A 17812-nucleotide genomic window follows, 5' to 3' on the forward strand; every position below is an offset into this window, starting at 1 on the left:
ACCCCTTGGATCAGCAGACAACACCTTTGAAATCTCTGCTCTATTCCACCATATCTTATCCACCAAAATCAGTTTTCCCAGAAGTAAATATCATAAGGGACTCTCCACCCAAACGAATAATTATTTGCTTGGTTAAAGCATTTGTCTTAAACCTATTTCTCCCTTCCTATTTCATGAACTGAGCTAGGCTTCTGAGAAAGGGTACCTCTATGTCCACTTTGCTTCCCTTTCTTAGAATCCAACCTAAATAGCTAGGTCTCCAATTTCTTGGCTTTATACTGGCTTTGGCCTCACCAATCCCTCAAAGCTGGGGGGAAAAAAATAAAGGAAAAAAAACCCCAAAGCAAAACAAACAAAAATACCCTAAAATGAATTCCTAAACTCAAAGGCCATCACAGATTCCTTTCTTCCTTATAAGTGATCCCTCAATTGCTCTGGTTATAAGTCTTACTTCTACTTTTTTTTTCTTTTTGCCCCATCATAAGAGGGAAATCTCAGGTTATACATTTGCAGAAAAATAGATTCTAGTTCTGATTTTGCCATTTTTAAGATACTTAACTCTATGAGCCTTAAACTCCCTATAAAAAATGGGGATATTATATCCCACACAAAATTGCTGGCTAGATCGAAAGATCTAGAATAAAGAATGAAATAAGAGAAAATACTCAATAATAGCTATTATTAACAGCATAACAATAACCAAGTTATGAGGAACTTTGGAGGTCATTAGGTTTACCTCATCTTCCCTCCCCGCTCATGGTACAGATAAAGTTTCAAATCTTATGATATAGACAGGTCAAGTGACATGGGCAGTTTCACACTTATAAATCAGAAGTAGAGGAGATTCAAAGAAAGTTCTGACTGCGTTTTCTACTATGCTAAGTACAGCTGCTTATTTTGAAGGCAGTGAGAAAGGAAGAGAAGGGATATCATTTTCCCTACTGCAGGTTGTAAGCCAGCTTTGCCTTCTGAATTCTTGTTCAAATAATATAAACATTTGTTGATTTTCATTTTTGCCACAGCACTTTACCTATCCAAGCTTCCTCTTTTATGTGACCTGAGGAAGCTGGATAAGTTGGAGTTGAATGCTGGACAGACAGAACTCGTACATACATAGATACACAGAATCCCAAGGTAGCATGTGGTAGTACCAAATGAGTGGTACAGAATGGATTATTCTGGGCAAGACAGTCTGATGTGGGTCTTAACAGCTCATCTGTGTGCAGGTGTTCAAGATCCATCAGAATAGAGACAATGTCTTGTACAAAGGGTTTAATATCTAAAGTTAGTGTTCTCAAATCCAGTCCCCAGTGACAGTGCTCCCTCTACTGCTGCTTCAGAAACATTGCAATTTACGAATCAGCATTCTTTTCAGTAATAGCACTTCAACTCTAACTCAATGCCGGACAATGCTGAGAACTTCATAATACAGCATGGGATTAGGTATCATTCTCATCTCCAGCTGACAGACAAGGAGACTAGGCTTAATGAGGCTGGAGGACCTTGTCAATGTTAATCAGATGCTAGGGGGCAGACTCAGGATTCAAACTCAGGAATATCTGACTCCGGAAACAATGCTTGAAACTATTCACCTTTATGAAAAGTCTTACCTGCTTTTATAAGAAAAGCAATAAATTTCTTAGACAGCTATGGAATAAGTAAGTTTAAGAATATAAATGTGAATTCCAAAATAGAGAAGCTCATTGCATAGTCTATTGATTAGAGATACATATACTCTAATTCTCCAGCTTTCCCTTGGAGCATATGGACAATTACCCATACGTTTAAAAGTCCCCAGTGAATCATGATGGTAGACACATTGCCAATAGGGTTCCAAAACATTTAGCAAATTATGTGGTTGTATAGTACATTGTTTATATTGTACATAAGGTGGCTGTTTCTGCTGAACCACACATTAGAAAATAAGGCTTGACAGCAGGCTAAGATACCTGAATTGTAGACTCTTCATAAAAAAAATTGTTTGTCTGATCTTAAATAGCCCTTAACCACCTTATTCTATTTTATGTATTTTTCATATATTGTTCTCTTTCTCTGAACTGAATATTTAAAGGATCAAGATTATATGTTATTTTTCTTTGTGTTTCAGTGTTCATCCTAGTGCCTGATGATTTATCTATAGTTATATAAATTGATATAATGATTTAACGTACATCAGTTCTATCTGAACACCAAGTTGAAGAAGTTATCTTTTCTCTCTTTTCTCATTCTCCCATTCTCCCAAATATTTTAGGTAGAGAACTATCTTAGCTTAAGAAAAGACATTAATTAAGCGAATTGAATTGGTAAAAGAAAACTAAAAAGATAGCTAATGTACTCCATTTAAAGACATAAAAGAAATTGGGAGAATGGAGTAGATAAGAGAGAAAAGAAGAAGGGAAAGAAGAAGATACAAAGGGAATTGAATAGGGGAAAGGATGGGAGAGAGAAGAAAATATGGCACAAAACTTGTCCAATAAAGGGAGTCAGCGAGAAATTTCTAGTGGTGGGCCCAAAAGACATGTCTAATGATCTATATCAAGTTATTTTTTTGTCTCTGTTGCATATCCCCTCCGTTCCCCAGGCTTCATGAATAACCTGTATGGTTTTTCTTGTGGTGGTATTGAAGGAAATGAAAGAAATAAGTATTAAAAAGAAGTGTGGTATATCTTTCCATTTATTTGAGTTTTTGATTTCTTTTATTAGTATTTTGTATTCAAATTCTACACATTTTTGTTAGATTTATGCCAAATTACTTCTCTCTCTCTCTCTCTCTCTTTTCTTTGGGGGAGGGGGTGATGCAAATATAAGTGATACTTTTAAAATTCAAATTCTAGCTCATTGAAACTAACTCTTTTAAACAATTTTTAATTAAGTTTATTGGGGTAACATTGGTTGGTACAATTATATAATTTTCAAGTGTACATTATCATTTGACATTTGTATATTCTATTGTGTGTTTACCACCCAAAGTCCAGTTTCCTTCAGCTACCATATATTTGATCCCCTTTACCCACTTCATTCTCTCCCTAAACCCTATATTTGACTCCTTTTACCCTATCTACCTCCCGCCCACCACGGCCTCCACCCCACTAGTAACCACTAGTCTATAGTCCTCTGGTAACCACTAGCCTATAATCCATGTCCACAAGTCTCTGTTTGTTTGTCCTGCTCATTCGTTGCTTTTAGGTTTATATCCCACATATAAGTGATAGCATATGATTTTCAAGTTTTTCCGTCTGGCTTATTCTGCTTAGCATGATTATCTTGAGGTCCATCCATGTTGTTGCTAATGGTAGTATTTCATCTCTTCTTATGGCTGAGTAATATTCCATTATATACATGTACCACAGCCAATCATCTATCGTAGAATACTTCAGTTGCTTCCATATCCTGGCCACTGTGAATAATGCTGCTATGAACATCGGTGTGCAAATATCTTTTTGGATATGGGTTTTCAAGTCTTTGGGGTAAATACCCAGTAGAGGGATTGCTAGCTCATATGATAGATCAATTCTTAGTTTTTTGAGAAGCCTCCATACTGTTTTCCATAGTGGCTGTACCAATTTGCAGTCCCACCAGCAGTGCATAAGCGTTCCTTTTTCTCTGCATGAAATTAACTTTTGTATACTGACATTGTGTTCTGTGACCTTGCTAGTCTCTCCTCCTATTAGTTCCGGTTAGCATTTCTTTAGATTCTTTGTAATTGTCTGCATACACGATCATATAATCTGTGAATAAAGACTGTTTTATGTCGTTTTTTCCAATCTGTATGTCTTTTATTTCTTTTTCTTGCCTTATTACACAAGCTAGGACTTCCAGTGCAATGCTAATGAATGATGAGAGGGGACATTCTTGCCTTGCTCTTCATCTTGGAAGAAAGACATTCAGTTTCTCACCATTAAGTATAATGTTAGCTATAAGTTTTTCATACATATCCTTTATTAGGCTAAGAAAATTCACTTCTATTCCTTAGGGGTGAGGGGTATTTACTGTAATCGAGTGTGGAATTTTGTCAAATATAGAGTTTTTACATTTTTCATGTTCTTTCTTGTTCATTCTGTTACTGTGATGAATCACACTGATTTTTCAAATTTAAGCTAGTCTTGCATTCCTGGAATAAACCCCACTTGGTTGTAATGTATATTCCTTTGTATATATTTGCTGTATTTAAATTGCCTCCATTTTCACGAGAAATATTGATGTGTAGCTTTCTTTTCTTGTAATGTCTATGTTTGATTTTATTAGATTAATAGGTCTCACATTTTATTGACCCAATGTGAATGGCAGACCAACAATGAATACTTTTTTAGTATATGTATGATCTATACTTATAGTATACCTGAAATTCAAATTTAATGGAGCTTCTTGAGTTTTACCAGGCAACCTTAATTCCTGTTAATCTATCATGTCCAAAGCAGAAGTCTCCAGAGATTCATTTAGATGCTGGGGCTGTATACCTGTTTGGAAATTCATTCAATTCAATTTGAAATATTTGTTGAGCTTATAGATTGTACTCATCACAATGAGAACGATTTAAAGAGGAATCTGCTTGAGGAAATATCAAATAGATAGTGAAAACAAAATAAGCATTTTAAACTGATAAGAGCTCAGTTGAACTACAATGTTTAGCATATGTGCCACAGGAATTCCAGAGAGTTAAAGACCAATATGAACAAAGTAGTCAGAAAATGCAGGAGATATAGTTAACAACAACAGAAAAAAAGTGATGGATGAAAGAACTGTTTGCAGGCAGATGGAAGGAAAATGATGTTTATCTTGCCTAGACACAGACAACACAGGGCGATTACCAGAAGAGAAAGGGGGAGGGGGTAAAAGGGGTCAAAAATATAGTGACAGAGATTGGGTAGTGAGCACACAATGCTATATACAGATGATGTATTACTGAATTGTATACTTGAAACTTATATAATGTTATTACTCAATGTCTCCCCAATAAATTTAATAAGAAGATAAGACACTGATGCAGGGCTAAGATTGGTATCCTTCTGGACAGTAAGAAAAATAATCTGAACAATGGATGCTATAAAAGAATCATTATAAACAAGGTCAGTTGGTACCAGAGTCTCTGAGATAGTTGTTCAGTTTGTTTACTGCACAGCATGACTGGTCTGGAAGATGAGTGAGGACTGAAATTTAAACTGCTCCAATTTCCTAGATATGAGCATCAGTGCAAGGTCACATCCAATTGAAGGAAAAGATGTTTTTTGTTTTTTTGTTTTTTCTAATTCTAAGATACTTTGTGGGACATCTGAGGTCCTGGATGGAAACTTCAGTATCTTCCTTTTGCGTAGTCACAGTATAATTACTTCTGTACCTCTGATCCAGATGCTTCAAGGTGAGAGTCACTACGGGGAGAGGTGGATGGAGATGTTAGAAGGTGTATCATCTAGAAAGGCCATGAGCCTTTCTGTGGGAAAAAAGTGCAAAGGGACAGAATGAAATTTGGTTTTGTGGTTGGAGGAAGCAAAGTAAGCGAGTGGGAGGGAACCGATAGGGCTTTGGATGAGTATTTTGGAAGTTCAGCCCCGGCATCCAGTGGTCTGTATATAAACATAAAGCCATTTAATGAAGAATGACTGTAAATCCAGTGCTGTGAACTCAGAGGCCTTCCGGGGTAGGCAGATAATGAGCTAGCTTGTAGAGAACCTAACAGGTACCTGAAAGTCTTTTTTTTCCTGACATCTTTCAGGAGAAGCTGAAAATCTGGATTGTAGAGAAAAAAAATCTCTTGAATTTCAAATGTTGGCATGATGTTAAAAATTTAACCACCTGTACACCCCACAAAACACAGTATAGACTTACTGTCTAACCAGATAATACACATTTATAGGTGTGAATGCTGCTAGTGTGCCTTCTGTGTTCTACAGCGACATTTCCCAGCCTCAGTCATTCCACACACTATCTACATTATCTACTGGAGGATCTCCAAAAAAGAGAGAGAAAGGGAAGACAAGAACCAAGGCAAATATTACCCTATAGAACAAAATGGATGAAGTAAGTACTTTGAAAGTTCATATCTTACAGCTGCTTTCTCTCTTCTTATTCGTTTGTTCTTAAAAAACAAACAAACAAACAAACAAAAAGACCTCTATCAGATCTTCACCAGCTTGGAATTCCTTGCTACAAGCAAATAAAGTAATTCAAATTTAAGTGAAATAAAACAAGAATAATAAATAAAAATTCCAAAAGAAAATACCGCCCCCCCCTGTAATAAATACCTGATTCATGGAAAAAAAAATACAACTGTCATTAGTAGAGTATAACATTTTTCCATATAGAGAAATTACCAAGGGCTATGCAGTCCAAAACCAAACTAAACCAAAAATCATCTTAGTTGCTTCCATGGTTGGTGAACCTCTGTCTGTAGCTTGATTGGTTGTGAAAATAATGAACTAAATCTTAAAAATGAAGGGTTGCTATCTTCTTTCTCTTAAGAATTATTTGACTTCACAAACATGTTTGGCTATGGCCTACGTTGCTCTTTCTGTGTGAACTACCAAGTTCTTTGTTTTATGCTATATTGGAGCATAAAAGTCTAACATAAAGTTAAGAGCACAGTTTTTAATGGAAAAGTGCTTTTTTTAAGAACAGCCAGTTCTATTACATCAACCTTTTCATGTTCAAGTTGTAAAGGTTTTCTTTTCCTAAGCTAGTTTGCAGACTAGAACATTAAACAAGCACCAGAGGGCACTATTCTCACAGGGAAGCCAAATCACAGACTGACTGAAAAATGGAGGCTTCTGAGTTACCTGTAAAGGAGTTCCTTTCACATTTAAATGAGACGAGTATTATTTTCTAGGCTTTTGTCATCTGTGATTGTAGAATGGCCTTATCCCTGAGATATTACAGGGTTTACTAGACCCACCAATTTGTTCTATGGCTGTGGCAAGTTGTTGGATAATACTTTACAGCAGGACGGATGTGGGGGAAAGAAGAGGGGGTGTGAATGATGCTTAGGTCAAAGGGTTGTAAGTAAGGATTTATTTTTGGCTTTGCTTAAGCTGAATACCTGAGTGATGGCATGGTCAAGTTCACACCGAGGAGAGATCTGAGCCAGGAATTTGGTCAATTTAGATAAAAGTTTTTGTTTGTACTTTATTTATTTAGGTTTCTTTACACAGAGTGGTAATGCCAAGAGATCAGGGATCTCTTGCCTCTTTATAACATTCACCAACCACTCCCCAAAAAACATATCATCTGAGTAAAGATGGTATACTTGCTATGCAAATGCACCTTCTAGACAAGTACCCTGGCCGAAACTTCCAAATAAGTTGCCACTCTTAAGTCTTATCTGTATAGAAATTCTAGAGTCACAACTGCTCATTGGTTGGTTGGTTGGTTGGTTGTTAGTTCATTGGTTGATTGGTTGGTTGGTTTTTCTAGAGACTGTTCTCTAATAATCCAATTTACTTCTCATAAAAAGGCGAGGCCTCTGCATTCTCTTCCTCATTGCTACAAAGAGTAGAAAAATCCACAAGGAAATTATGATGACAGAAGTCATCTTTATCAAGTGCAGTTATGATATAAAAGGTTAATTAATAAAAATGACATTCATTCTCAGGAATAACCAAGATCCATGGTAACGTACTAATGAGCTTTCTATTCAAATTCTTTTTAGATGGCATTCAGTCTACAGACTCTTTCAGTGTGGAGAAACTTGTCATGTCTGGCCGTATGAGAAATAGCCAGTTAATCAGATGTAACATGAAACTTTGACATGACTGCACAGTGGTAACTTGTACTATAAGTGTATTGTCCTCTTGCCCACACTCTACAATGCTGCCCCATTGTAAACAAGATGTCTGGCTTAACTGGGATATCCTCTAAAAATATTTAAACTAAAGCAGAAGCTGACATCATAGAGGAAAGCTGTATTCCCTGTGTTTGTATTTCTAACTTCCTATGCCATTCCCGGAGAAAGCCGCTGGGTGTTGCTTAATAATGATAACAAAGGATTACATACAGCGGTTGGCAAAGGTAGAAAAAACGATTAGATCATCCAGTCAACTCATCTTTCCAGCAAAGGACAGAATCCCCAGATAGGGAATCTCACACTTCATTTGAGGCAAAGGGCCAAGTAGAAAGAACTGCACTGACTTTGTTGTCTTCTCTGGCAATACTGACAGAGCACTAAATCTGTTTTAGTTGGCTGTACTCATGCCCTACTTAATTCCTTACACAGGAGCTTCCAACACAGTGCTGCTCTTTTCTTTGGAGATAACCAATGTAGTTATCTGGTTGAAGGTAATTAACTCTTGTAAATGATGCCTGCGTAAAACTCAAGGTCAGGTTACCACTGAGAACACCTTGATAAGACAAGGCCAACACGGGGAACAAGTTCTAGAGACTCCTACTGTCTGCAGTCTTTCACCTTTGCTGTGTACTGTATTGTGTAAACTCTGGCTCAGAAAGGGCTATTGTTTCGGGTTTATTTATTCACTTGACTGAATTTATTCAATAGCACAGCTGAAATGTTTGGTTTCTCACCCCTAGGCTTGGGTCTTTATTTTAACTGGAGAGTCTGCCTTGTTCCTGGGTATATTTTCTTCTCAATTTCAAATACATGGCTAATTCAAATTCTCAAAGTAGATTTTATAATACTTGGGGGTGAGAGGCTACAACTATCGAGACTGCTTGCCAAATTCCCATTCCACTTTGGGCTTTGTTGTAAAGAACTCAGAAGTCTCAGTCTAAAAGCACTTTATTCCCCATGATGTCTGGTGTTTTTGGACTCACAGTGGGACCCAGAATGGCCAATTACAGCAGTCAATCTTTCTGACTCTTTTTTTGGGACTGTGAGTGGTAGGGATCACGTAAGCTTAGAGGTTTTGGTGGCTTCTTCCCCTGTCTAAGGAAGATGTCATTAAACAAAGCCAAGATGTATCCCTGGACCTAGTCATATCTAAAGCCCAATGGACTTCTCAGTTAATCTGGAAAATAAATTCCCTCCTTTTTTTCTTGAGCAGCTTGGAGCTGAATTTTTATCAGAAGCTGCCATTATACTTTGATCGATAGAATATTAAAATAGTACCAAACCGTGGACTAAAAATGAGAACAGAGAGCCCCAGAAAGAGAAAAAGAGACCAACAGTAGATGATTGTTTATAAAGAAGCTGTATTCAAACTTACAAGGACTATGACTTACTTCACAGAGAACTTGCTGAATCGGTTGAAGTTTTTCCTGGTTACATCTGTTATTCCTTAACACTTCATGGAAGACTGAGGAAGTGCCAGCACACTGGGAAAAAAGCCAACATAAAATGGTTATGTAATAAAAAGGAAAAAAGTTTAGTTTTGAAAATTAAAGACCTGTAAGCTCAACTTTTATAGCAAAGGAAAAAAATTGCCACAGTGAATATTGTGAATGGAACAAGATATTGACTTTACATAAACAACATTTTCCCTTCGACCAATCTAATATTTTAACTTATTGACAAATGATAAGTAAATTATATCTGTGCGTCAGAGCTGGGACCAGAAGTGCAAAGTACACAGCCAAGCTAAAGATGCCATGACTGGACTGGGGTCTCAAGGTTCACATAAGGTAGATAGAGACCAGAACTGGAGACACAGCTTATACCAGGGATCTGAACACAAGGGACTTAAGATAATCTGAGATGTTCTACATTTCCTGTCCCTTAAAAATTGAATGTTCAAACATGGCCCTGTGAAGATTGTTCAGTTCCTCTGAGACTCTGTGCCCACCATTCAATGAGCTATCACTAAATGACTGCTTCGCACATTATTATTTATTCATTCTTCATTTATTCACTCACTCATTCGACAAACACTTATCAGATGCTGGTTTTTTCAAGACACCTTACTAGGTATAAAGAAAATAAAAATGATAAAAAGTTGATTAGGTTTTTCTCCAATGACAATAGCTGTATCAGGAAGCATTGCAATTATGATCTAATCAGTACTGACTTTTCTATTAAAAATTTTTTCAAAGAAATAACAATTAAGATGTAACTAAGTCCTGGTTACTATTTTTCCATTACTTGAAGACTTGGTATATACTAGGACAAAATTTCAAAAAAGAATTAATGTCTTAAACAGCTCTTTCAATTATGATTTGGTTTCTTTTTAATTTTTTTAACTTATGGTTAAAGTGTAATTCCAGCCTTGTCTGTAGACCTTGACCTCCTAAAGTATTTTTTTTTATTTATTGCTTTATACAGTTTCAATATATTACTGACCAGTGCTTTTATCTGCAACTTTGTTTTTGTTAAGATCAGAAGTAAAACAAAGGTAAAACAAATCATATGGAGAAAAAAATTATTTCAGTCTTTTCATTGTTCACTTCTATTTTTACTTTCTTTATAAATCAGTAAACTTGAAAACATGTTCCTACCTCCCATTTTCTGTGGCTTTCATTATTGTACATGTTCTTTTGCAAAATAACATTAAATAAGCTTAATTTGAAGATCTCTAACAAACTTCTATATCTTAAATGAACTCTCACCTTTCACTTATGAACTTAATGTAAAACATCCAGTCTGAATACCTTTTAAGCAGTTACTGTGTAATTTCCTTAGACCCATAGACAGGTATCTACAAGATGAGTCAGAGGGTAGTTTATTCATCTATTAATTCAGTAAATTACTGAAAACCAACACAGAACAATGAGCTGTAGCAAGCTAAAACCAGTGAGATATTGTGCGCAAGAAACATTCCTACTGTCAAATTTGTTCCTGATTGCTGGAAGAGACAACTCAAACTATTGAACTAAGTACCTCAATCCAAGGTAATTTGTGATTCATATTAGGTAGTTTGAAGAAACTAAGTAAGACTGGATGGAGGTGATGGACCTTAAAGAGTCGTTATGACTTTTGATAGAGGCTGAGAGAAGATGTTATAAGTAACGAGAAAGGTGTTAGTAAAGGCTGAATAGACAGAAAAACGCAGTGTGCTCAAGGAGGGTAAAGCAAGGCTCATTGACGGGAGCAGAAGCCTCGTATTAACAAAAAGTGGATAAAGCTGGTGAATAGTCAAAGTGTTGTGATGTTTTGAACATCAGGCTCATGAGTTTCGGGTATTTCTATGACCCACTGGCTTCCCCTGACTTAATTCTCAGCCACTTTGACCCATCCTCAAAACTGCTGTCAAAGTGATCCTCCTAAAAGATAAAGTTAACATATGACTCCTCTGTTGAAGATTTCTCAGTGGATTTTAGAGGGGTGTGGGACTCTAAGCCCACTCAAGTATCGTTTTCTATAAAATGGTTTACAATTGAAAAACAAGGCAAAGGTTCCCTCGGGCTGAGCTTGGCCTGGGGGGTCCCCAGTGTCCCTGCTTGGTCGTGTAAGTAGCTGGGTAAAAAACATCCCTCTTTAGCACAAGCAATAATTTAAGATAGAGTTGGAGAAATACTACCTGACAACCCATTATGCCATGGCAAACAGGCTGGGAGATCTGTTTGGGGACTAACTGAATTCCTGGGACATGTGCATTGTAACCGGATGTTATAGACTTGCTGAACTCACATGAATCTTCATGTAACTGTGTCAGCGTCACATTGGAAATGCATTTAATTTCAGTAAAACTACATCCATTATATTAAATTTGTTGTTAATTTGAATTTTGTGGATTATATTTTTATTGAATTTAATTAAAAAAATCGGTTTTGTATATGGTGAAAAGTAGAGGTGAATATATTTCTAAGGTGTTTTTACCTAGTTTTAATTTTATGTGTGTACTTAAGTAATATTATGATAAAAATAACTTAAGTAAACACTGAACTTTACCAAATTTTTTTACTTTAAAAGAGTTGTGTGCATTATCTAAGTAAGAGCATTATCTCATTTAGTCTTAAAATCATCCCTGCGAGATAGCTATTATTCCCATATTATAAATGAGGAGACTGAGGGTCAGAGGATTCAAGTAAACTATGCAAGGTCAAATGGCAATTAAGCGATAAAACTGAGATTTTAACCCAGTTCTGTTTGATGCTAATTCCTCTGCACTCACAGATTCAAAAGCCATCTTCAGAGAAGTGAGAGTAGAATTTGTGAACATGGGTTCGAAGATACGGAAGCAGAGATGTACAGAGACCCAGATTCATCTACAATACCTGTTTCTGAACTGCATCACTTCAAAAGAAAACTACAAATTATGGTCTTATTAAAACAAAGAATTACATTTGATGACTTTTCCCATCGTCTCTCACCTCCTTAAGTCTATGATCCCTTACCAGATTTCTACTGCTCCCTAAATAACTCATTTTGAAGAACCAGCTTGAAACAGTAAGGAGTTCTTTCTTTCATATTTTGAAGGCAACATCTTTTGTAGGGATAGTGGCATATTTTTCCAAAACACTGAAAGCAAACTTCAAATGCCATTCCCACTGCTGCTTTGTTCTGTCCTCACTTCTTTCAAAAACTAACAACAGTAGCAACAAAAACCAACAAAATGTGGCTCTAGTCTGCTTGAAGTCTAAGCCAGAATTACACTTGGTTTCCCAGTCTAAACTGGGAGATGCAGTTAGCTGGGTTATAAGCCATTCACTGTGCTAAAGAACAATGGAATGGAAAGCTTCAAAATTAAAACCATACGTTGGGTAGGAAACAGCTCCAACTGGTGCTTGATTACTAACTAGGCATTCTGCTTCTAACATGATTTGGACAAACACAGGAAACCCCGCAGGCATGGATGGAGAGATGTTTTCTCTTGCAGGATGAAAAACAGCAGCATCGGATGGTGTTAGGGTGTTAGGATCACTGTGATTCTGGACAGCATCAAAAGCCAGGGCTTTGAGGGGGTCCTCATTCTTACGGCCTCACAGGGAGCCCTTTCCTTTTCCAGGAATCCTCTCCAGAGAGAGAGGCTGTGTAGAATTTTCCTGAATGTAACAAATGTCAGCACATTCCCAGCTAGACCACGCATTCCACTCTTATCAAACGAAACTGACCTCTGTGCCCCGGCATGTTCTTGTTCATCGCTATGATTAATTTCAGGTTCATAGTGATGCAGGTTTCTAGATGAATTGCACAGGCCACTTCAGACAGCAAATATGTACCTCTGGACTCTCCTCCCCCTAATGGAGAGGTCATGTTCTAGCTTACAAGAATGAGGATTTTAAACATGGTTGGCTTACACTCAAATCTACATCCTACGAAATGCTCTGCCCAGACTAGCCTCTCTCCTTTCAATTGGCATGGATCTGCCCCTTCCTACGCATTTTCTGTCTAATACCAAGTGACTCAAGTGGGAGTCACGACCAAAATGAAAACTGTTAGCACACAAGTCAAGATTTTAAAATATTTTTTCAGCCAATGGAAGTGACCAGGGCTCACGAGAGTCCTCGAATTAACATTCCACAGACCCCTGAATCATGCTCATCCGCTAGAGATTTCCAAGTTAGTTGCCCTGATATGTGCTACTGAGCTTCCTCTAGTGAGCAAACCTCTTAGTCCATTTGTCAACCCTGTCAAGGGAAACAAAATATACAAAATAAAAGCTGGTCTTTTAAATTGCTTTTTGCAAGTGCCTTTCTGCATCAGAGTAATTGCTGCAACACTGGTTGTACTCAGATCCCCCCACTCCCCACCCCTCCACCCAAGCTTTGTTGGAGGCTCTAAGTGGTTCAGGTCACAGAGAATGAGTTAATACATGTCTCTATCTCCTCCCTTTTCAAGATTGAGTTTCCCTATTGAGACATTTTCTTAGGATTCCAAGTAAAAAGGAAGGAAACTGTTCTTGCAATCCAACTACCCACATGGACAAATGGCTACTGCACCCCATCTGCTTTTTGCATCTCAGAACTGTCACCTTCAGAAGCCTTGAGGTTTCCATGGAGCTTTAGGAAAACTGGCCTAAGGCAAGACATTGAAACCCCAAGAGCAGAGTCTAGGGATACAGAATCCTACACGTGGCTAGTCTACCCATCCAGCGATGACTTGGCTCTCAAATTATTGCTCTTTCATTATCTAAAAGTCCCCAAATCCAGTTTATTTCTCATTTGGCACCCACCCTGTGCATTTGGGGCCCCGGGAATTCAGAGGTAAATAGGAGAGTCCTCCTCATTGAGGAGCTCAGGGTATAACGGGGGAGGTAGGAGCTTTGTAATAAGTTAACACTGCCTGAAGGAGGTGAAAAAGCATCACTGAAGTATTTTTGAACTAGGTTTTGAAGACCCAGTAGGACATTACCAAAAACAAAAGAGAAGGCTGAGGGAACCACTTTTACAAAGGTAAGGGCCAGATCTGCTGTGGCAGGAGTGTGAGGTCTGGAGGAGGATACATGTTTTAATGAGGTGAGGCAAGTTGAGCCAGATCAGGAAGACCTGTTGCTTCATAAATGAGAGAATGAGGTCATGTGATTGGCATCTGTGTTGAGGATAGACTGGGGTAGGAGGATTTTAGAGGGAGAGAGACTAGAAGTGAAGTTTTTACCATAGTCTCAGCAAGCGATAAAGGCTGGGACCAAGGCATCGACAGTAGGTTTAGAGGACAAAGAGACACATTTCAAAGAGATTTTTTGAGGTGGAATTGACAAGATTTGATGTGGATGATGAATGAGAAGTCTACAGAAGTTTCTAGGCTGATGGTGGTGGCTCCAAAAGAGGCTTCTCACTCTCTTTCTCTCTGTCTCATTTATCTCTTTTAGTTTCCGTCTCTGCCTCTGCTCGTTCTGTTTACTTGTTTTCCTCCTCGGCACTTTATCTCTCTCTTTGTCTCTCTCTCTCTGTAGTGTCTCTCTGTAGTTGTCTCTCTCTCTGTAGTGTCAGTCATCAGCTCCATTCTCTCTAATGACCAACCTCATCACTAATCACATTTTCTTTGCTCCCTGGTAACTTCAGATGATATGTGCCTTTGACTTTCCATAGCTCTCCTTCAATCTCATGAGCTTCTGTCACTCTCCATTCCACTCTTCATTATAAAATTTGTTCCATGTTTCTTCCTTCAAATTTCCAGTAGAATCTAATTAGACCAGCTCTTCTTTCTGTGCTAGTTCAGCGTCATTCAGCCTGGTTTCTAATTAGAATTATCTGAGGGGCTTTTTAAAAAATACCAATATGTGGCCCACCCTACACCTACTGAATCTTTGAGGATGGACAGCCCGACATGTATATTTGTTTTAAAGTTCCAGTGGTGATACTGACGCACAAATGGGACTGAAACCGCTGCCATAGATGATGAGTCATAGTTTATAGTTCATAGCAAAGACTTTGGGTTGGGTGCTCATAATTATTCCAACTTTAATTGGGGAGGAGGAAATGGGGTGGAGAGGAGGGAGGGTCACACTGTGTCAAACATGGCCATCCAGAGGCTATGAGTAGAGGTCCTCTTACAACAGACGGTAGTCATACAGGCGCCATGAAATGTGTATGCTAAATAGTCTTGGGAGGGGCAAAATGTTAAAGCATATGGTAACTTCTCATGGGTTCCTTGGTAGAGTATAAAGGAAGGGCCTCTAATCTAAATGAGAAGAGTAGGGGGAAACCTTCTTGGTGAGGTGACACCTCAGCTTGGGAGAACATTAATGGTTAGTTGAGTGAAGAGGAGAAACAGTACGCAGGCAGATGAGAATATTTGAAGCATATCCAATGATTTGGGGCAGGATAAGTTCACACTTTTGAGCATCTTCTGCCACCCCTTACCAAACCCATAACAATTCCTCAGAAAACTCCTTATGTGTCTATTCTGGAAGTGTTTTAAGCCTCTGCCGGAACTGGAAGAAATTTTCAAGCCAGAACTGAGTAAACTGTAAGAAGATGGTGAGAGATTAGACTGGTGAGAGGTATGCAGAGGCTCTATTTTGAAAGTTGGTGGTCAATTTATTAGAATAGTAGCTACCATTTATTAAGCAACTATATGCCAGGCACTTTATATACATTATTTCATTGATCCTGACAGATCTCAGAAGGTCAGTATTATTACACTCATGTTATACATAAAGAAATAAAGGCTCAAGTAACTTCAGTTTACTTGTCATAGTCATAGAGCTAGAAAATCACACAGCTGGAATTTAAACCTAACCACTCCAATTCTAGGTCTTTAATTTTTCTTTAAAAAAAAAAGGAAGGGAAGAGAGAAGAATGCTATATTTGGAAATGAAAGAAAAAGACATAAATATGTGGTTGCACACTGGGGTCATTTTAGCACTCAAGTGGTTTAAATATTCATAATTACATCTGTATAGGTAAATGTTATAACTATTCTGTATACTATATTTTTGTTCTTTTCAAATATTTCAGCAATAAAAAGAATACTTTCATTAAACAAAACCTGGTGTGGATGCTCACAATGTCAAATACATGAAAGGGGAGCCACTCGGAGCACTTGGAGGCTAGTCTCACCTCTCAAACATCTTCCCCAAACTCAAGGGCTCTATGGCTCTATGGTCCCAAATAAATTTTAGAATCCTAAAATTTTTCTACATACTCCTTAAGCAAATGGGGCCAGGAAGACAAGAAATGTCATATGTGGGTGACAGAGGTATATCTTTGCCACGGTGGAATGCTGTGACTATGCAGGAAGGCTCTGGTCACCTGGCCTGCCCACTCCTATGTTGTCATGGGTGCTCTTATGACCTAATGGAGGGCAGACCCAATCACAGACCTGGTCCATGCCTACTGCCAGGGCAGCCACCTCTTTAGAGAGGCCCTGACTTTTGTCTTTGGAGGCCATAGATGCAAACAATGAGGTCAAACCTTATTTTGGATGGGTGATCACCACCAGCACTGTGAAGTCCCCTATTAGCCACAGCAAATGATAAAGTTACCCAGGGACAATGCCTCATTGCTGGTCCTCTTTGCTTGTTTAAGATTTCTTTCCAAGTGGGATGCAGGAAGCATCATAAAGTTATTCACACCTATTCAAACATAAATTATTTGATTGCCAGCACAGCCAGCCCTAAATCCTTCTTCCTCTCAAAAATAAAAACGTTTTAACACAGCATACTACGAGGCCCGTGTTCTGGTTTGCTGGGACTGATGAGTCTCTGAGGAAATGGAATTTTCAGTACTAAAATTGAGAAAGTCTCAGGAAAATCAAGACGAATTAATTGGTCACTTACCGCAACCCACACAGCACAAAACTTCAGGGTGTTAACTGACCACTGTTAGGGCCTGATGCTGCTTTGGCGCTCACAGGGAACAAATCACTTTTAAATGTATTTAAATGTATCCTTTAACAACTAAATCAAAGCATTTGTGTTGCAAACTCAACAAATATACTCATTCTCTCAATGCAAAGAAATAACTTTATAATCTAATTAAATATGCTTGAATATTCACTTATTGCTTGTAATGGTTAATTTTATGTGTCTACTTGGTTAGGCCATAGTAGCCAGATATTTGGTCAAATATTATTCTAGACGTTTCTGTGCAGGTTTTTGTTATTTAAGATAAACGTTTATATTAGTAGACTTTGAGGAAAGCAGATTACCCTCTATAAAGTGGGTAGGCCTCATCATGCTATCAATTGAAGGCCTTAATAGAAAACAGACAGATGTCCTCTTATGAAGAGGAATTCTGCCAGCAGACTGCCTTTGAATTCAAATTGTCACTCTTCTCTGAGTCTCTGGCCTGTCAACCTACCCTGAAGATTTTGGGTTTGTGTCTCCATAGTCAATTTTAATTCTTTCGGTCTCTCTCTCTCTCTCTCTCTCTCTCTCTCTCTCTCTCTCCTCTCACAACACACACACACACACACCCTATCAGTTCTTTTTCTCTGGAAACTATACACACACACACACACATCCTATCAGTTCTTTTTCTCTGGAGAACTATAATGTACTACTAATATACAATTTAAGTCATGTGTTCCAAATAATTAGTTTTACAATTA

At 38.0% G+C, this 17812-nt stretch overlaps 1 protein-coding gene and 1 long non-coding RNA gene across 2 annotated transcripts in view; both read right to left on the reverse strand.

Moving 5' to 3' along the window:
- STAT4 (signal transducer and activator of transcription 4) overlaps nucleotides 1-14950 on the reverse strand; it is a 104556-nt gene extending 89606 nt beyond the window's left edge. Inside the window, exons 1-2 of the mRNA XM_039844283.1 lie at nucleotides 14832-14950; nucleotides 13738-13818 (exon numbers count right to left, since the gene is read on the reverse strand). Of these exons, the coding sequence (XP_039700217.1) occupies nucleotides 13738-13818; nucleotides 14832-14845 (95 nt within the window). The 5' untranslated portion in view covers nucleotides 14846-14950. The remainder of the gene's footprint in view (nucleotides 1-13737; nucleotides 13819-14831) is intronic.
- LOC120587478 (uncharacterized) lies at nucleotides 4862-13219 on the reverse strand. The gene is made up of 3 exons (XR_005648976.1): nucleotides 12931-13219; nucleotides 9166-9258; nucleotides 4862-5366 (listed from the first exon to the last, which is right to left on the reverse strand). It is a non-coding gene; the product is annotated as an uncharacterized LOC120587478 (long non-coding RNA).
- Nucleotides 14951-17812: the final 2862 nt, after the last annotated feature.

Source organism: Pteropus medius, unplaced genomic scaffold (genome assembly GCF_902729225.1).
Source record: "Pteropus medius unplaced genomic scaffold, Ma_sr-lr_union100, whole genome shotgun sequence".
Lineage (NCBI taxonomy): Eukaryota > Metazoa > Chordata > Mammalia > Chiroptera > Pteropodidae > Pteropus > Pteropus medius.